A 21962-nucleotide genomic window follows, 5' to 3' on the forward strand; every position below is an offset into this window, starting at 1 on the left:
TTTGTGTTCCCTAAATTCATAAATATCAAGACTAATGAAGGTTGCCACTTTCGACAACAAAAAGATACAACAGGTGGCGCCACTAATTTCTTCTATTATCGAAAAGTTTGGTTTCTTTTTGGACAGAGGATGTATGACAGTAATTCCTCAGTGTGATGCATCATATTTCTAATAGCTGAAGTTTGTAAAAAAAAAAAATTATTTTGGTATAAGATTAATGCATTTATTATAGGTTCTGTTTTTTTTTTATAGTTGGTTTATCTGTAATTTTTACACATAAATTGCAAACAGTTTTTGAATATTTAATAAGAATTTAAAATATATTATATGAAGACCTCAGAACTTTAAATTCTTCTTTTCCTCCTCTGTCTTTTTCAATCACGTTCCAATTTGTTTATTCTGAAATGTGTTGCATTTCAGAATAAACAAATTGGAAGATTTTAATCAAAATACTGTGTGTACCCATGCATTTTGATTAAAAGTGGTAGTGGGCACTATACATCTTTTTTTCATATAAAATGCATGAATTTTGAATGTTTTTCTCTTTTAACGTTTTTTCTTTTTTTTTTTTTTGCAGATGGTCATCATGAGCCAGTTCCATTAAGAAATGAGCCCCAGCATTCCGTAGCATCTAATGGAACACTTGTTATTAATCATGTTAGTGAAAGTGATGCTGGAATATATGTTTGTGAAGCACACAATGGAATCGGTATTGGTCTGAGAAAGAGTGTTAAGCTAAGTGTACATGGTGAGTTCCGAATATATGGAATAAATATATCAGTAGTTAATCGAATGTAAGAAGTTTTTAAATTTTTAAGGAGAAAAATATAAAATGAAAATACATAAAATTTTAATTATTTCAGATATTGGCAATTAAAAAAACCGCATAAATATTGATGGCTCTTGAATAAATATTGATGCTTTGTGCGGAATATCAATACAGTGGGAAGGGAAGAGGAACAGGAGTACAATCTGCACATGTACACATACTTGCAAATCAATGAGGTGCCAAACAGAAAGCAGTATGAAAGCAGTAATCAGGTTGATGTATATAAGTATATATACTGTCAGAATATTATATGCACACGAGTGCACACAGGTGGCATGGAATGGATATCTATCTATCAATCTTTTTTACTTCTGAGTTGAGAACGTTCTCATATTGCAAACATGCTGAGTGCTTTCAAGCTATAACAAAAATTAAGTTTAATTCAAATATATACAACTATATCATGTTTTGAAGAATTCATACTATAAGAGAAATTAGTTGTCATTTTTATGCTCAGTACTTGAATTTGCAAAGGTATTATTTGCCATTTATTGACTCCAAAAGCAGTATGAGCCTCTAATATCTAGATAATTTTAAAATAAAATTAAAAAGAAGTATAAGAAATATTGGAAAAATATATTTTAGTATTATACTTATGCACCTACCAGTGGTTCATTTATAGAGAACATAGCTTTCTGACATGGCACTGCTATGATAATGAACAGGGGATTTTTCTCTTGGGTTTATGCAGTTTCTGAACCAACAGTTCAAAATAGCTATGGGGCCAGAGAAGCCTTGTCAGTGCACTAATAAATAATCCATACACATTTTTGATATATTTAATAGTTTTGTAGTGAAAAGAGAGAACAAAATATGGGCTTCTGTGCAGAGTCCATGTCTTTTAAAGTAGTGCAAGCCAAAGCATTCCTATGCTGAAGGTTTACTCTCATAAACTCTCTGGTAACATTTGAAACTTATTTCAAATAGTAGTGCTTAAAGTAGTCGTAAACCATAACAGTGCTATTTTGCCAACTTCAAAGATGCTTTTCTTGCCATCTTTGTGGACCAAGCCCTTTGGCATGTGAAGCGACAGGGCAGGGAGTTAAGAGAGGAACTTTTATTAAAAATATTCAAGAGCAAGAGGCTTTCCCTTGAATTATCCATAACATTGATAAATACCTCTGAACTATTTAAATAGTACATTGAAAAATTTACATTTTTTCCAAAAATTTTTGGGAAATCTGTTTCACCATGCCAGTACCCGAAATCCAAAAATCGCAACCAAAAAGTCCGCAAATGCCTAATGGGAAGGCGAGTCTGGTCATTAGTTTTTCGTCATGTGGAAGCCATAATTATATACTATACCACAATGAATATAGTTCTTTAAGATAATACAGTTGACTCTCAATATATATATATATATATATATTTTTTTTTTTTTTGCTGTTAGAGGGCAAACAGTTTAGTCTCCTGCACTGTATGATTTGCAAAAATAAAATAAATTTCAATGTTAATTGTTAGCAATATAACTTTAGTGTAATTTTTGCATAATTTTAGTCTGCTTTTGAACGTGTTTGAATGTGTCATGTTTGTGTTTTGTAGTTAATCAATTTAAAGCACTTTTTTAGAATAACAGTTAATGGAGGCAAAAATGGCAGTACGAACAAGTTCATCCAAATGCATGCCTCGAAAATTGAGCACGTTGAGTGGTGTGAATTTTACCAAGATGGTTCATTGCCAGGAAGGTATTATATATATGTGGGTGAATGTAGCAGATGTGTTTGTTGAGCGATTAAATGAGAAGTGAGAGAGTGAGGGTCTAGAAAGTGTGATATGTTAATGGATTGTGGTGATTTGAAAGTCGGGAACTGGATGTGAAGAATACCAGATGAAAGGTAAAAGACAATGATAGATGCAATACTACTAAGTAAGTAAGTAATCCTATTAATTGAGTGAGCACTACTAAATGAGTACTAAGTGAGACTGAGTTTGTTGTGAATGTAAGAACAGGAATGCAAGTTAGACAGTGAGTGAATGTGGAGAATGTAATTGTGAATCTGAAAATGATTAAAAAAGGAAAACCAGGTGTAATTACGGAAGTGGAAATGTGTCTGACGAAGAAAGAGCTGGCATGACTGTGAAAACGAAAGAAAGTCTGATTGAGGAGCAGTAGTGGGAGTGATTATTGGAATGCAAGAGTTGAAGGATGAAATGATTAAGATGAGGAATGAAATAAGGCACATATGGTGGATATGAACAGAAGAGTGCAAAAGAATAAAATAAAAGATAGTGGAGAGAAAGCAGTAGCAAATGACTCAAAATTGCACCACTGTATGGAGAGTCTGTCATAAAAGGTGGTGGTGGATGAGAAGATGCACAAGGTATATTTTGTGCAGGAGGGAGAGTTAACAAGGTGATTATGGCACTGAATATTAGAAGGAAGCATGTGAGGGAGTAAGTGGTTGTGATGAATGATTTGGTTAGGCATAGGAGAGTAAAAGGCTTCCGTGTGGTAGGAGGGGTAGTTTGTGTGTTTTCTTAGTTATAACAATGTTGATGAGTTGCAGTGGAAAGTCAAGATCTTGAATGGAATGTTAGTGAAAATGTGTGAAGAGAAAGGAGTGCAGTTTGTGAATATGTGGGATAAGTTTGAGTGATGAATGGAACTGTATGAGAGTTCTTTTGGAAGGAAGTATAATGAGTGATATGCAGACAAGGTATCAATAGAAGCCAAAAATGATGGGAATGAGTACTAAGTGAGACTGAGGTGGTTGTGAATGGAGAAGAGAATGTGAGAATAGGAATGAAGTTGGGCTGGGAAGTGTTTCAGGAACAAATTCTGAAAGTGGTAATGATGCACATATACAGATGATCAGCATAGAAATGGAATGGTCAGGAGGGTTGGGGGTCTTTTGACTGGTATTCTTCACTTCCAGTTCCCGACTTTCATTCAGATCACCACAATCCATTAACATACGTGGGGGGACTGGGTCTTCGAAGGGGACTGTGTGGGATAGAAGATAAGCAGGCAGGAGCAAGTGAAAAGTCACAGATGATGGACAGCATGAATAGGACTATTTATAGACCAAGTAACTGATGGCATATGAGAGTTAAGAGTCTTAGATCTGGTTATATCATCAGAGGATGTGAATAGTGTCTAATCTTCTCCCAGTTGGAGAGAAAGGGAGAGTGACCATGATGTGATCACCTGAGTTGCAGCCACTTGCATAAGAACTATAAGGAAGAGATATATGTGAAACTACAAGGCTGATGATTATGGAAAACATAATGGGAGCTATAGCATCAAAAAAGTTGAATGGGAAGGGTGTAGATGCTGCATGGGTATTGATCAAGAGCTGTTTAAAAGTGGCAATGTTTGAATATATCCCAATGGTGAAATGACTAAATAAGGTAGGAGTAAAATGAATAAATGAAGAAATTAAGCATAAAATCTGGAAGAAGGCACTGTGGAGGCAACACAAGATGAATATTGGTAATGATCAGTTGCCTAAAGCATACAAAGAGGAGGCCAGGAAGATAACTCTGTTGGGCAAGTCAGCACAAGTGCAGTATGAGAAGTTAACCAAACAAGCTGAGAAAAATCCAGTGAATTCTTCTGATATGTGGCAAGTAGAAGGAAAAATTGTTCCACTTCAAGGGTTGGGGGGGGGGAAGACTAAAGCAATAAATTATAGGCCAGTCTGTGTGTCTGGGTCTTGTTAAGGTATCAGAGAAGTTGATGAGGACTAGGATTCAGAAGTTGGTTGATAATAGCAGTATTCTTCATGATAGTCAGCATGGATTTGTTAAGGGGGAGATCATGTTTCAGCAATCTGCTTATGTTTACAACAAGGTGACAAATTCACTCAATAAAGGAGATGCATATACAGTGGTGTATTTTGATTTTTTTAAAGGCCTTTAGTAGACTATAGTAGCTAAATTGAAACAGATGGATTAGTTAACAGATTAGTAAGCTGGATAGCTGATTGGCTATCTGATACCTGATTGAAGAGGTATCAGCAGGTTGTATATGGAGGAGTGGTATCCCAAAAGAGAAAGGTCACCTAGTGGATTGCCACAGGGATCTGTTTTGGGACCATTATTGTTTAATTTATACGTTAATGACATTGGGACCAGCTTAACCGGAGATATGCAGCTGTTTGATGTAGAACCAAAGTTGGGAAAGACTGTGAGAAGTAGAGCAGACGTTGCGGCATTGCAGGAGGATCTGAATATACAAATGAGTGGGCTATCAATTTACTTTTACAAAGTGCAAGGTCTGGAAATTTGGTAGGCAGATTTGGGATGCAGGGTATACAATTAATGGAGAAATTTTGAAGGAGATGAGAGATTGGGAGTGATGGTAGACAAAAACTTGAAATTTCGAGATCACATTGCTAAACTTGTAAGAACATCCCATTGGATTATGACAGTAATAAGGAAAATATTCACATGCAGAAGCAAAGTGGTTATGGTTCCCTTGTATAAGGCTTTGATCAGGCCACATATGGAGTACTATGCACAGATTTAGTCTCCTGGTTTTCAATTGCAGGACGTCCAGAAAAGTTGACTAAGTTAGTGTCAGGTCTATGGAATATCAGTTAGAAGTAGAGATTGAAGGAATGCAATTTATAGGGCCTTGTGAATAAAAGGAAAGATATAATTAAGACATAAGTTGATGAGGGGTTGTTACCGTATTAACATGTAGAAGGTAGAGGGAGGCAAGGGTAGAACACGAGGCCACTGATGGAAGCTGTATAAAGAGTTGTGAGCTGGGGAGTGAGAAGCAGGTTCTTTGCATGGAGAGTGATAGGTGAGTGGAATACTTTGGCTGAAAGTGCAGAAACTGTGAATGGGTTTAAGGTGCAATTAGGATGATCTTTGAGTATAGACCTCCCACGATGACTCCTTTGACTCCATTGAAGTCAGATGTTAATATAATAATAATAATATTAAACACAATATTCATTCACTATAAGAAATTACCAAAAAATCCTAATAAAACCTCCTTGTATGAGACAATCTGTATGAGTTGGTTATATTAGGATTAAACTGTCAGACACATCCCAAGATGTTCTTGTAACCTGGACAATATAGTAGATTGAATTTAGACATAGTTTATTATAATTTTACCAGTGTTGTAATCCCTGAAATTAGCATGCGATTGAATAATAGGTTTACTTCAGAACAAAAGATTGACAGCAGTACTTTCCTTTTAGCCCCTCCGCAATTAACTGATAGGATTCAATCTGTCACGGTAAGAAGAGGTCATACAGCAAAACTGACATGTGAAGCAACAGGAGATCAACCTCTTGTGGTAAACTGGAAGAAAGAGAAAGATGATATTATAATTCAGTTTGGAACGAGGTGCTTTTTTAAATTTTTTAAACTATTTACTAATTATTTACAGCAGTTACTAATAAAGACAAACAATTTTGTAGAATTATGAATTGGTAAGTTTTGAATTTTTACTATTTATCAGCAAAGGAAGCCTGATATTCAACTTTGACCTTTCCAGCATATGAAATATACACAAAAGCTAACATAATTTTGTTAACTATCCTTTACATGTGCAGCATCCAATATATGGCAGAGTTCTGGAAATTGCATCATGCAGTAGAGGGTAACAAAGAAGGTTCTCTTCCCATTCAGTTCTGTCTTTGTAAAATCAAAAAAACATCGCCATCTGAGGAAGAACTTTCGATTATTTTTTTTTTGAAAAAATATTTTTGCAATTAATTTTGGCTCCTAACTAAAAAATTTTAATGTTGCTTCTGTTTTTCATTACACTTTTCCGGTGTGTTACGTGAAATACTGTTAATAATTGCAGCAGTGCAGATTTACTCTTATTATCAGTTACACTGTTTTTCAACAGAATTAATGATAGACCTATAAAAATACATTGAAGTGGAGATTGCCATTCAAGATGAAAGTTATTAAGAGGCTAACTGTAGTTTGAATAATTTGATCATAAGTTCTACTAGTGAATTTTAGTTGTCTCTTTGATGTGGAAAAACTTGACAGTTCAGTCTAAAGATGGGTAATTCAGCCTTATATTAATAGTAAAATCTTCGACATGTTTGTAATTCAGGAGATGTTGCTGTCATGTCTGATGACTTTTCTTTTTATTTAGGCAAGAAACTTCAGTTTTAGATCTATTCCTACATTCCCTATTAGTACAGTTTTTTTAGTACATAGTACACCAAGTTTATTATGGCATTCCACATATACCTTGTATTTATTGGAGAGGATTGATAATGAACAGTTTCACATATTTAATTTGATCTAAACAAAGCCTTTCTGTCTGAATGCATTTGGAACTAAAAGCATAATTTTAATTCTAGAAATTAAAGAACAGGTGAATAAGCTAGACAGATGGGCAAATGACTGGGGGTGTCGGTTTAATGCAGCAAAATGTAAGGTCTTGAGGTTTGGGATGCTGCATACTCTATTGGAGGAGCTATACTGGAGAGATATAGCTCTCCCCATGAGGAAGATAAGAGATCTGGGGTTGATGATTGATAGTAACTTGAAATTCAGGGGACTTATTGCAAAGGTGATGAAGGTAACACAGAGGATTGCTACAATAATGAGAAGGACGCTGACCTGCAGAGAGAACAGTTATCGTTCCATTGTATAAGACCCTGGGCAGACCACACTTAGACTATTGTTCTCAGATTTGGTCCCCAGGATTTGAAGGAGATAAATTAACTGTGGAAAGGGTATACAAAGGCGGATAACAAAGATGGTTTCAGGACTGCACAATATTAATTATGAGGATCAGCTGAGGGAATGTGGACTGCGGATTGGTAGATAGAAGAATGAGAGGTGATATGATTGAGACTGTTGAGAGGTGGTTACAGTGTTGACACTGGGGAGTTCTTTCACTTGGTTGAACAGCAGGAAGGAGTGATGACAATGGGCCATCCCTGGAAGTTACGGAAGGAAACTGTGAGCAAGAGGGTGAGGAGTGGAGGGTGGTTGAATCACGGAATGCATTGCCTGATAGAGTGGTGAGAGTGGTATGATAGACTTTGTGTTTCCTAGGAGGGACCTTCCACGATGAGTCTTTTGACTCCATGGAGGCCTAAATAATAATAATTTCACAATGTCAATGCTGCATAATTCAAATCACCTAGTCAGAAGGTCTAATTTCATATGACTGAAGTAGAGCTCCCTTGGTAATCATCTAATGAGTACTAAGAAAATAAGGAAATAAAACTGTGAGAATTATAGAGGAATTTTCCTATCGAGTATTCCAGGCATAATTTATGTAAGCATTCTAGAGAAAAGGCTAAAAAAAATTGTGAAAGTGAAATTTGAAGAAGAACAAGCTAGTTTCAAGCCAAATAAAGGTTGTCAGGAAAAATTTTTGATTTAAGAGAAATAGTTGAAAAATCATGGGAATATAACAGGGATCTGTATTTCAAGTTTTTCGTAGATCTGAGAGTTACAGTGTTACATAATATAACACTGTAACTGTTACATAGTGTATGTTCAAATTGTAAGTTAGTAGTTAGAATTAAAGAAGATAAAGGAAATCAGATTTCATTTAAAGGTGCACATTATTTACTGATTCGTCATCTATATTGTGAACCTTTGATATAAATATTTGTAAGATGAAATAGAAATGACTGAAGGACAGAAGAAGGTTTATAGGTTGGCTAAATATTGGAGTAAAGCAATGAAAGATATCTTCAAAGTGAAGCAGGCTAAGGGAGCAGATGGAATTATAAGAGAATTAGAAGGCATTCAGTTCAGGTGAAGGAATATTTTGAGAAGCTAATGAATGAGGAAAAGGGAAGGCTCTATGAGGAAGAGGGACTACCAAATCAAGGAATGACTAGGGGAGATGGTGAGAGCAATGGCCAAAATGAAGAGTGGAAAGGCTGTTGGACTAGATGAAATACCAGTGGAGGTCTGGAAAGCATTCGAAGATGAAGACATTGAATTAATATGGAATCTGTTGAAGGAGATCTATAGTCAGGAGGTAATTCATGAGGAATGGAGACAGAGTGTGGTGAGGGAGGATTGTAGTAATTATGGAGGAATTATTATTACGGGCAACTCCAAGGAGTCCTTCTCATCGAGGGAGGCCTTAAACATCATTTCCAGAACAACTATTCAGCATCCACACACACTATCTATCATACTTTGCTTTGAACTTGCTCAGTCATGGCACCCACAACAGACACTACCAGCTTATTCCACTCATTCACCACTCTCCAAGCAAAAAACCTAGTTCTAACACCCTTGCTAACCACACTCTTGCCCAGTTTCCATGGATGGCCCCTAGTTCTCTCACCACCAGACCTGTTCTGAAAAATTTCCCCTGAATTAATCTTGTAAAAATCCTTCAGTAATTTGAATGTCTCAATCATATCACCACTCTTCCACCTATCAACCAATTTCTACAACCCACAGATCTTCAACCTGTTCTCATTGGTTCATTCCATAGACCAGCTATCATCTTGATCACTTGCCTCTGGATCCTCTCTACCTCCTCCGCTCCATCAAGAAGAAACCCTAGCACCCAGATCTGGGCACAGTAGTTAAGATGGGGTCTTATCAAGGCTCGATAAAGAGGAACAATAACTTGCTTGTCTCTGCTCGTCAAAGTATTCTTCAGTAACCAAGTGATCTGATGAGCTGATTTAGCCACTTTTGCAATGCATCCCCTAAACTTCAACTCTCTGTCCACCAACACTCCCAAATCCCTGGCCTTGTCAATCTCCTGGAGTACAGTTCTGCTATACTGCTGCTATTCTTTTTACCCCAAAATGCATAACCTTACACTTTGCCACATTAAACTGACATCCATTCTCCTTAGCCCAGTCTTCCAATCTATCCAAATCATTCTGCAAAATTTTGACATGTGGATTCACTATTGCTCTACCCAACTTTGCATCATCAGCAAACAAATGAACAGTTCCTCTCAGATCCTTTCCTATATCATTAATGAACAAATTAAACAGCAGTAGTCCAAGAACAGAAACCTGCGGTACACCACTAGTCACAGGCCTTCTTTTGGACTCTACTCCTGAATAAACTACTCTCTGATATCTCTCCATCAACCACCCTTCCATCTCACCAATCATATATCCATCCCTATATGCTGCAGTTAACCTCACTGCATGAGACGTAAGTTTATTTGAAAAAATTATATCTGGAAGGCTGAGAGAAGAAGTTAATATTGCAAAAGAACAGTTTGGTTTTATATCTCAAAGAGAAACTATGGTATTCTGAGGCAGATAATCAAAAAAATGCATGGAAGGACAAAGGCCACTACATGTCATTTTTATAGATCTAGAGAAGGCTTGTCACGCAGTACCTAGATAAGAGATATGGAGGAGTTTAAGAGAAAAGAAAGTACCAGAAAAATATGTTAGATTGATAGAGGAAATGTACAGAAATGTGCAAGCAACAGTTAGGAGCTGTTTGGGAATAGCAGAGTTTTTGAGGTAACAGATGGTTTACATCAGGGATCTGTACTCAGTCCTTTTCTCTTTAATGTAGTAATAGAAACTTTGGCAGAGCAACTCAGAGAGAGAGAGCACCACCTTGAAATATGCTGTATGCAGATGATACACCCTCTGTCCAAAAAGAAACCGAACTTTTGATAGAAAATAAAACACAGGCCAATTATAATTATTCAAATCATTTATTTCAATCAATATACTCTCCCTCAGCTTCAATACAGCATTTGGCACGGTCAATTAATTCGTTAAATGAGTTTTTTATATTGGTTTTTGGGATACCGTTGAGGGTTGTGGTTACTGTCGCTTGAACGTTTTCAATGGTGTCGTATCACTTTCCTTTCATCGGCAAATGAAGTTGGGGGAAGAGAAAGAAGTCACAGAGTGCTAAATCAGGTGAATACGGCGAGTGGTCCAACACACAAACTTTGTTTTTTCTCAAAAAATGTCTCGCGATTTTCGAACGATGAGATGGTGCATGATATTCATGCCGTACGCAACGAATTCTTGCTATCAATCGCTTCAAAATTTCGAGATAAAACTCGCCATTGACCGTTTGACCAGGCAGTGGATAATGTCCTTGGAATCATAGAAACAAATCAGCATTGTCTTTACTTTTGACTTCTCCAAGCGACTTTTTTTTCAGATGCCCCTCTTTTGGTGGTCTCCACGCAGCACTATGTCGCTTTGTTGCGCGGGCTCAACTCAAAAAACCACGTTTCATCAACCGTAACGATCGTTTCAAGGAAGTTTGAGTCCTTACGAGCGGTTTTATTGAATTGAACAATTTGCAGTGTTCAATTCGATACTTTTTTGGTCGTTGGTCAACTTGTGGGAACAAATTGCAAATTCAATTTATGAAGGCCCAAACTCTTCGTCAAAATGTTGTGCACAGTTGATTTTGGAATCCCCAATTCATCTTCAATCAATCTCACGGATGATTTCGGGTTTTCTTTGAAATCATGCTTTTTGGACGGCCAGGCTTTTTGTCCTCCTCAAGTGTCTCACGACCACTTTGAAATTGCTTAAACCACTCGTAAACTTGAGTATGGGATAAGCATTCATCACCGTATGCTTTTTGAAATATTTGTGTTTCAGTAAAACTTTTACCAAGTTTAACACAAAAGTCAATTGCATCTCTCTGTTTGAAACTGATTTTCTCTCCGTTCGTCAAAACACACTGTTACTCTTGGCACTATAACTCGACTTCTAATGAAATAAATGTCATAAACAGGTGACACAACACTAATGAAGGTTGCTGCTTTCGACAACTAAAAGATACAACAGGTGGCGCCACTAGTTTCTTCTATTTTTGAAAAGTTCGGTTACTTTTTGGACAGAGGGTGTATTGTGCTGTGCACAGAAACAAGACAAGAAGTGGAATAAAAGCTGATAAGATGTAACAGAGTATTAGAAGAAAGAGGACTGAGAGTTAGCAGAAGAAAAACAATATCTGGTGTGTGGTAAATGTCAATACCGAGGAAGATGTGCTGAATGGAGAGGGCATCAAGAAAGTAAATAAATTCAGATATCTGAGTTCGGTAGGATAGTAATGGTGAAGTGGAAAAGGAAGTTAATAACAGAATTCAGGCAGGATAGAAAAATTGGAAAGAAATGTCAGGAATTTTGTGTGATAGAAAAGTTCCAGTGAAATTGTAAGGAAAAATATACAGAATGGTAGTGAGACCTACAATGCTATATGGATTGGAGACTGCCTGTGAAGAAGTCCAATGAAAGCAAGATTAGCACTACAGAAATGGGGATGTTTCAATGGCTGTGTGGAATAACTAGGAAAGACCATGTGAGGAATGAACACATCAGAGGTACAGTAAAGGTGGCTGCAATTACAAACAAAATGCAAGAAGCACGATTAAGATGGTATGGACATGTAATGAGGTGAAATGAAAAATATGAAGTATCATGATGATGGAAATATTATTATGTGACACCTCCAGGGAGTCGAAAGACTCATCGAGGGAGAGTGTGCCTGGATTGAACCCCTTCCAACTACTAACCGTGCTCGAACTTGCTTACCTTTTTGCGAGCCATTAGTAGAAGAGGCTCTACCAATCGACCAACCTTTGCTAAGGAGGAAGACAAAAGAAAAGGTGGAAAGATAATGTAGAGGAAGGTCTGAAGAAGAAAAACAATAGAAACCAGTGGAGAAGACTCATCAGAAACAGTGACCTCATATAGAAATGGGAGTAGCTGAAGAAGATTCATCATCATCTATATGAATCATTTTACAAAATAAAGTAGCATTAAACCGGATATCAAAATTGAAGATATTATTGTATGCAAATGATCTTATATTACTAAATAAACCCAGTATAGGTGTGTGGGATTCCCTAACTAAACTAAATAACTGCTGTAATAAATTGGGTATGAAAAATACAATAAACTTGACAATGACTGAAAATAGGCAGGAATATTGAAAGTATCAACTGCATGCTGAATAGAGAACCTATAGAACAAAAACATTTCACCTGTTTAGGCACAATTTTTAGTGAAGATGGCAAATTATGTATGGAAATGGACAACAGAACTAGCAAGTACAGTAGATAAACTGAATAAATTTGTATGGAATAAGAGAAATCATTCAAAATACTGAACTGTATGTAACACTGTGTTCAAACCAATTTTAACTTATGAATCTGACAGCTGAGTTAGAAATAAAACACTAAAGGAAAGAATTAAATTATACTTATTAAGAAATTGTATTTTTTAATCCTTTACTTAAGTGTAAACAAAGTTTGCATAGGAGTGTCTTCATAACTAGGCTAATTTTATATAGAGACTGATGACTTCACATCATTCATCTTACTATCCCATAATGCAAAGTGTATCTAGTTTCAGATGTACATAATGTTACTCATTATGGTAAGATCGCTACTCAGACTGGTTTCAACATTTATTGAAGTCTCATCAGTGGGAACCATGCCCAAGAATTAATGAAATTAAACCTAAGTTAAATTAATGCAGAAGTCGTATATTTCTCATATTCAAGTAGTGAAAAGGTGTGTTGCTTTATTATTAAAATACTCTGGATCAGAGATAATCGTAGAAAGTTTTTTTCACTTGATTATAAATTTAAAATGCCAAGAAATTATATTCTGTCTAAGCAATAAATACAAAATGTTATATTCAGGCAAAGCAAGGAAAAAGGAGTAGCTATAGTATTCAACAATAAATGTGATGCTGATCTTCTTGAATGGCAGGCAATATCAAGTAGAGTGATGTGGGCAAATATCAGATTGGGGAACTGGACAATGAGACTTATTTGTGCCTATGGTCCCACAGAAGGTTCTACTAAGGTAGAAGTGGAGGAATATTTTGAGGCTTTGGAGAAAGCAACTGACACAATGAAAAATGAAAAGTTGGAAATAATTGTCAGATATACAGAAATATTTTGGGAAAATTTGGAGAAAAGAGCAAAGCTAATAATAATGGCAAATACTTGTTGGATTTCTGCTCAAGACATGGACTAGTTATTACTAAAACAGTGTTCCAACATAAAAATGTGCAAATATTCACATGGAGGGAAATGGCAAGGAATAAGAAAAGTGTAATTGACTATGTTATTGTGGATAGTGATGTTTTCTCACTGGTGTGCAGGACACTAGTGTACAGATGATTTCAAATTGGAAGTGATCACATTTTGTCTTGAGCAGGATAAAATTGAATTTCATACTAAAAAGAAGTACATGTAAGAAAGTTTTAAAAGCAAATAAAAGTTGAGCAGCTCTCAAATGTGAACTGTAGACTAAAATACACAAACATTAATGAAGAAAGAATGAAAGAGTTGAGAACAGGAGCAAAACATTGATTCAAACAGAGAGGCATGTGGTGAGGTTGTCTGTATGGATAGAAAAATCAGAACTCCATGGTGGACACAGGAAGTTAAAGAGGTACTAAAGGAGAAGAAAGCATATCGAAAGTTCCTGGCAAATAAGTCATCTTGTGCTCTTAGAGAATACAGAGACAGATGTAAGAAAGCTAAACACTGTGTAACTAAACAGAAAGTCATGGGAATCCTGTTTGTAGCTAAACAAAAGTCATGGGAAGATACTATATGATACTCTAGCTACTCCTTTTCCCTGACTTTGGTAAGAACATAGAAAATAAATATTAGGAAGGTGCAAAATATTCTGTTGGCTGTTGAAAAAAGCTCAGAAATGGAGGGAAAGATTGCTGTAAAAGAAATTATGGTGATTTTTTTTTTTTTTTAATTTTATTTTTATTTTTTATATATGTTGGGCCCATATACGAGAGGTTGGATGGTCAACCTATTGTACGTTGGTACCGTATATGGGTAGTGGGTTGGGAAAGGAGAAACTTGTTTACATTTGATTTAAAAGCCTGTATGTTGTATTCCTTGGGAAATACGTCAGGGGAAAGACTATTCCGCAGTAGCAGGGATGAAGGAGGAGAAAAAGAAACTTGTTCTGTGGGTTTCAAGGTGTACTGTGAAAGGATGTTGGACGACAGCCGTACGTGTTTCAATGGGCTTAGTACAGAGTTGGGGGGGATTATTGATACTGTTTTGGATGAACATTTTCCATGAAAATATTTATAGAATTATACAAATCGCAGAGACCAAGCATCTATGTGAAAGTGAGGGGAGTGAGTCGGTGAGAGATGGATCATTTATCAATCTAATTGCTCTCCTCTGTATTGAGTCAAGCATTTTGAGGGAGCTTTTAGGAGCCCCACTCCAATTGTGAGTGCAGTATTCGATAGCTGGGCAGATTTGAGATTTGTATAATGTTAACAGCTGTTTAGAGGTGAAGTAGCGTCTTGAACGAAAGAGAAAACCTAGTTTTTTGGAAGCTGAGGATGCAAGGGTTGTGATGTGTTTATTCCAGGAGAGGCTTGATGACAGGGTAATTCTGAGAAGAGAGATCTCGTCTTGTCTGGGAATTTGAGTGTTATCAAAAATAATGTTGGGGGAAATGGTTCTTTTTTGTGAGAAATAAGACAGAATTTGGTTTTACTAGCATTGAAGTTGACGGGGTTATCTGAGCCCCATTGGAAGATGGCTTGGAGGTCAGAATTAAGGGCAGTGGTGGTTGATGTTCTGTGGGTTGAAGCGAGTTGTGTAGAGTTGGGTTTGTCAAATGAGAAGGAGGAGTGTAATGTGCTGTCGTCTGCAAAATTGTGTATTGGGTTAGAGGTCAACTGAAGTAGGTCATTGATATACAGAAGGAAGAGGGTTGGTGAGAGAATTGAACCGTGTAGGACCCCAGCATTAGTTGGATGGTGAGAGGATAGGGAGCCATCTACCATCACACATAGTGTTCGTCCAGACAGGAAGCTGGCAATCTGCAGAAGTCATGAGACAGTCCAAATGATGGGAGTTTGCTTAGCAAGCCTTTGTGCCAGACCCGGTCAAAGGCTTTAGAGATATCAAGTGCAACTACTTGGGATTTGCCGAATTTCTCCATGGCATTTGTCCAGCGATGGGTGATGTATGAGAGTAGATCTCCTGTTGATCGGCTTTGACAGAATCCGTACTGGTGGTCGCTTAAAGTTGGGCACCTTCAAGGTAGAGTAGGAGTTGAGAGGTGATGGTTTTCTCCATCACTTTAGATAGGACTGAAGTGAGTGAGATAGGGCAGTAGTTAAATGGCAGTGATTTGTCACCCTTTTTAGGAATGGGTTGAATGTGGGCCAGTTTCCAGGCTTTAGGATATATACCAGTGGAGTAAGAGAGTGTAATTCCACATATATCCTTTCTTAACAAAAAACTTTGTATGTCTAGCAATCTTTCCCCCAAGCAGAGGCAGATTAATTATTAAGTTCTCTGATGCTATAATCAGATCCAGCACACTCAAATCTTGTGTCCTCTCCATTACATGCTGCCTCAGGTAATTATCTCTGAACAGCTGGATAAATTTCATTTCCTTACCTCTGTGTGACCAATCCTCCTCCTGATCTATGTCTCATTAATCTCCCAACATTACTTGACCTGTGCTCATCTTGCAGGTCAAGTAATATTACATGTGTTTAAACACCAGCCACAGCAGCTGTATGAGAGCTTTATGGATTATGCTTGAATATTAACTAAAGTTTCTGTGATGTGCAAGTAGTAAATTTTCTTTACACATGCACACTGTAGTCAAAATGAGGTCAGATCAAGGCCTTGTAAAGAGGAAAAATGACTTTGTTATCCCTAGATATCGAAGTATGTTTCAGAATTGCAATTATCCTCTGACATTTATTTGCTATATGACCTTTAAGCTTTGACTTCGTGCCTTCTAAAATTTCAAAATCTCTAGCTTGATCAGCTTCTTCTAGCATATCTCACCAATGTAATGTGACATTGGATATTTTATGCCAAAGTGCACGATTTAAATTTCCTAACACATTGAACTGATAGCCAGTTTCATATGCACAATTTGTCTATTCAAATCATTCTGTAAGTATTGCATATGTGCCACTTTCCTGATTACCCTCATCATCATCATCATCATCAGCAAATAACTGTATGCCACCTCAAATCCTTCTATAACTCATATTGCTCATTCCAAAGTATTGATTCTCTATTAGCCCATCTCTGTATTTGAGCTCTTACTAACTTTTCCAAAATCTTAACCACCACTCCAAGACACATCAGTCTTTGCACTGCTCTTGTATAATGGGATTATCATACATTCTTTCTGCTCCTTTGGAATCTTCCCTGTTCTGAGGCTTAAATTATATAACTTAGCTAACAAGACAGCCAGGTCAACTGAACTGTACTGATCTCATCAGTCCTTATTGCTGAACTCTCATTCATTTTGTTCAACACTCTAATCCCCCCCCCTCCTCATAAACCTGAGTTTCTTTAAGTTAAAAGGTAACAGTGAACTTAATGTTGCATAAAAGCTACCAGGTTGATAACTTTTAGAAAAATGGGCACTCATTTGTCAAACACCTGCTGTCTACATTCAGTAGAGTTATTCTTTCATGTTCGTTCTTTCTTTTACTTGCAACATAATGATAGAATTATTTTATATTCAATTTAGTTTGTAGAGCCAGTTTCTTTTCATACTCAACTTTGTTTTCCAAACAACAGTTGTAATTCTTCTGATCCTGTAATTTTCCTAACATCAATATAGTGAACATCATATTAATGATTAAAAAAAAAAAAAAATGATGGGTCTGCCTCCCCTTACTTTATGAAAATAACATATGTGATTTTAATTTAATCTGAAAGCACGAACAATTATAACTGATTTGTAAGTCATATAACTTTATTATATTAACATGAAGTATCTTATTTTCAGATTGCAAAAATAATAGAGAATAGTTTCAAAATTTCATTTTTAAGAGAAATTTTTACATGATGTTATTCATGAGATTATAGTTTGATAGTGAAATGCCACTACTTCAAAATAATTTCTGAAAGATGCACAAAAAAGTTTTGATATTATGGTGTCACCCATAGGTGAATGACACGATAAATATCAACGTGCTATAAGGAAGCATTTCCATTCTTGACCAGTTGCAGCTTTAGGAAACTGTATTGGAGTATTGAATAGTCCATATTTCTGATATGAGTATTTACAGTTGGAGAATTTATGTAGATGATGTCATCTGCTTAAAATATTTATTTAGTGGGTCTTGATAACCTGTTAAGCAACTGTTATGATGTCAGAATAGAAAGTACTTCAACATTACTATTTAATATGAAAATAAGCAATAAAATGCATTATTAAAACAGGTAGGAAAATAGTAAATATTAACTGCATTCCCTATATTTGGTACTACTATAGCGAATCAGGTAAAATTTTTGAAGAAATTAGAATAGAATAAGCAACACCAGTATCTAAGATATCAGAATTCCTTCTGATATTTGGGAATTAATCCTTAGAGATCACAGTTTACAACCTAGGCCTCTTACAGGAGGGCATCCCATACTAGATAGGACTCTAGTGTTATATTCGCATATTTCATCTAGTATTGCAATGCCTTTGTATGTGTTAGTTTGTACTCCCTGAAAATTTCCTTGACTGAGAAAAAATATTGGAAGAATTAAAGTAGTTTTTAATCTTTCCCAGTGCTGTAAATACTCAATTAAACCTCCAAGCACAGTATCCTTCTAGCATTAAGCCTTAACACATGAAATTATATTCTTATTTTAATCCTTAACCCAAGTGCAAGCAAAGAAAGTTTGCACATGATATATCTTCACAATCAATTTATTAAAACAAGAATATACATATTTTTTTCTGTTATAATTTAAATGAGTTTATCCTAAACGTTTCATATAATTTTTTAACTGGTTGCAGGTTTGAGATTGTTCGGGATACTACTGACAATGGTGTAAAGTCTGAACTCCTTTTACATGACAGTCAGCAGGGAGATGTTGGTGTATATGCATGTCATGTTCAAAATCAATTTGGAGAAGATGAAGGCAAAGTCAAGTTAGTTGTCCTTGGTAAGTGGTTTTAACATTGTCATCTGAGTTTTGCTTCTGAGTTATTTTAAAAGGCCGAGTGGTCAGCATATCCGCTCTCCAGCCAAAAGGCTGCGGGTTTGAATCCCACTGTGGGCATGGACGTTTGCGATTGTCTGTGGAAGCACAAGTGGTGGTAGTCGGCGATAGATAGCATTGATGTTAGATGATGAAGGTTGGTGGAATAGTGAGATGAAGAGTTGTAGAATTGATGCCCTCCCTCGATGAGTCTTTGGACTCCCTGGAGGTGTGATGTAATAATAATAATATAACCCTCATACTCTAAGTGCAAAATACTGAATTGATATCACAGTTATATGCTGAATTCCCTGAAATGTAGCATTTCATATTGTAATTATAACATGAGACATGTTGCCTCATTTTCTTTAACATGTTGTAATGCACAATTTGCCATTCATTACTCAGTTTTTTGGAGTAAAAAATACAAGGAACTTATTTGTCAGTAATGCTGCCAGTTGGCTATATTACTCGCTAGAAATCTGAAGTTCTGTTTTCTGGTAAAGAAACAAACGAACAGTTTTTGACCAATGTAAAATTTGTGAAAATATAAACAGGTACTTTTATACAGTGGAATAATATTTCATAATCTCATTACAATTATGAGATGAAAATACAGTAATATTGTCACTGTGTGCTTTGCAGATTTTCAGCTATTTCTTACAAGCACTATAGTTTGAGCCCCCCCCCCCCCTTTCCCCTGTTTTTGTTATATTTAAACTCTGGGTTCTGATATCACATTTGATTGTCTAATGAAAATATACATCCAAATATTATTTTATTTTTTAATCTGCATATAAATCTATTTATTTGTGGTATAAAATTTCTTCTGATCTTTGAACTAACTATTGGCTGGAAAGTCCAAGAATGTTATTAGAATGATACAAGTTGTCAAAGATTTGGCTTTACCGATTTATTGCAATTAAAAGGATGAGTCTGGAGTTTGCTGCAACAATTGAATTGTGCTGTTTTGTGCACCAATCCTGTAGAAAAAAATAACTTCTTCGGAAAGCTATTTTTGTCAGATTTGTAGTTATCAATTATGCTTGCAAACAGCTGGTCCAAGAATTGAAGGCCAGTGACTATTTTAATTGATAATACTTGGCCAGTCACAAAGTGCAGTAAGAATCTTATGATACCTGAAGAAATTTTTTCTTCTTAAAGATTAATATCATATGTTCCACAATTCATATTTATTTACTACAGAAATGTGGAGTATACTATAATATCAATAGTTAATATAAATCACACACACACACAGAATTCTTTCAGGAAATAGTATTTCTATTTTGAGCAGTCTTGGAAACAAACAGGATGCAAATATGGGAAATCCAGTAGACATCCTGAGAGCATTTGCAGTTGACAGACAATTACATTTGTACCATATAAAATTCTCATGACACTCTTAATTCTAAACAATCCTGCAGAGTGTAACAGAGATCATTACATGGATCACAAGTTATTATTTGGGTGCGAGATATGTTTGAACAGTTTCAGGGATAGTTCCTTTTCCTCTTCTGCCATGTCAGATCTTTCTAGTGTCTATTCAGTAAGATTATCTAAACAATGTTTGTCTTCTTCATATCACTCCCTCTTCTAATTATCAGATTTAGTAGATTATATCTACAGGTACACCATTGATTTTTGGACAATGGATGGTCTGGCACCTCCTTTTCCTCTGGACAAAATTACAAGAGCACATTTAAAATTCCTGCGATAACCCACATAATTCACTGGGCTGCTACAGATGGTGCGTTGCATGTGCACATGCACCCTTGCTTAACATCTGCAATTAATGGTGATATCTTCATTGAGAGCAATTCTTAGCTTATTTTGCATACATTTAACCCTAGCTGGGACTTCTAAGCAAGCAACACTTTACAGTGGTAGCGATGTCAAACATAGGCACAATTCTATATCCCTACACTGTGTCATTTATACTAATTCATTTCATTTAATCATTTAATTCACATTTAATATTTAAGTTTCTGGCAGTTCATGGTGTTTTAGAGAGAGAGAGAAATATACTATTGAATCATTATTACATGATCTCCATTATCTTGGCAAAACAGCTAATCTGACAAGACTATAGAACCAAGTGTGCTATAAAGTGTGTACCTGTATATGTGTATTATAATTTTATTTTTTTTATCATCATCAGTTTCTTGATATGTAGCCTGAAAGGATTCATGTTTGATGCTTCATGGAGTGAAACAACATCGAGAAAGGTAAGTCTCATATTGTACTTTCAGAAGATGTCTCTCTGACTGAGACAAAATATTGGAAGAATTAAATATGACTTTTAGTCCTTTCTCAGTGCTGTTTCACTGCTTCAAACATGAGTTCCTCCCAACATTTAAGCCTTAACACACAGCCTGTAAACCTCAAGCGGGTTTACAGGCTACTATGACATGATTCAGTTTACATTATTCCTAATCTCCTATCAACAATTTTCCTCCCTCCAAATTAGTCTATTATTTGTCAGCACTCCAACATTATTATTAATATTTATTATTGTTCCTGTGATGCCTCCAAGGAGTTGAAGGACTCATCGATGGAGAGCATTCTACAACTCTGTCTCCACCATTTAATCTACCAGCTACACAGAACTGCTGCTACTACCATCATCATCATCATCTATAAATACATAGGTAGTGATATCTACTGCCCACTACCACTAGTATTTTTGTCTGTAAATTGCATGTGTTCTTAAAGCCTATTTGCCTATATGCAGGATTAAAAACTTGTTTCCGGGAGAAAAAATCCTGCTACCTCCGTATGAGATTGGTTAACTCGCCTTCAATTAAAAAAAAACCATATAAAGATTCCTCTCATCACAATGAGAAACGAACTTAGGCCTTCTCCAGCCCTTAGGGCACAACATGCCATCGCTCTTCCAATTGCACACCTAAAACGTTTCAGTCTCTGAGGTGCATCTAACTGAATCAATCCACCTAGATCTTGGTCTTTGTTTGAGCCTTTTTTTCTGCCATCTTGGCATCAAACACCTGCTTTTCTACATATTCTTGAATGCTAGCAATATCCAGTTCTTTCCTGATATCTTCATTTTAATATGATTCTGCCATTGACACCATCTGTTCCACTATCTATAATAAGTATTATTTATTTATGATTTTTTTTTTTAATATATTTATCCCACACATGAGAGGTACAAGAATCTATAACACATCAGTGTCATTGTGTGAGATGCAGATAAGGATTGAAAAAGAATAAACCTGTTGATGTTTTTCTTAAAGAG

The 21962-nt window shown here is 36.0% G+C and overlaps 1 protein-coding gene across 1 annotated transcript in view; it reads left to right on the forward strand.

Annotated features, from left to right (window-relative positions):
• LOC150094736 (cell adhesion molecule Dscam1-like) overlaps positions 1 to 21962 on the forward strand; it is a 298945-nt gene that overhangs the window by 123522 nt on the left and 153461 nt on the right. Inside the window, exons 10-12 of the mRNA XM_090411654.1 lie at positions 578 to 748; positions 5989 to 6136; positions 18519 to 18667. Of these exons, the coding sequence (XP_090267780.1) occupies positions 578 to 748; positions 5989 to 6136; positions 18519 to 18667 (468 nt within the window). The remainder of the gene's footprint in view (positions 1 to 577; positions 749 to 5988; positions 6137 to 18518; positions 18668 to 21962) is intronic.

This window comes from Typopeltis vanoorti, chromosome 21 (genome assembly GCF_054136105.1).
Source record: "Typopeltis vanoorti isolate ZY-2024b chromosome 21, IOZ_Tvanoo_1.0, whole genome shotgun sequence".
In the NCBI taxonomy this organism is placed as follows: domain Eukaryota; kingdom Metazoa; phylum Arthropoda; class Arachnida; order Uropygi; family Thelyphonidae; genus Typopeltis; species Typopeltis vanoorti.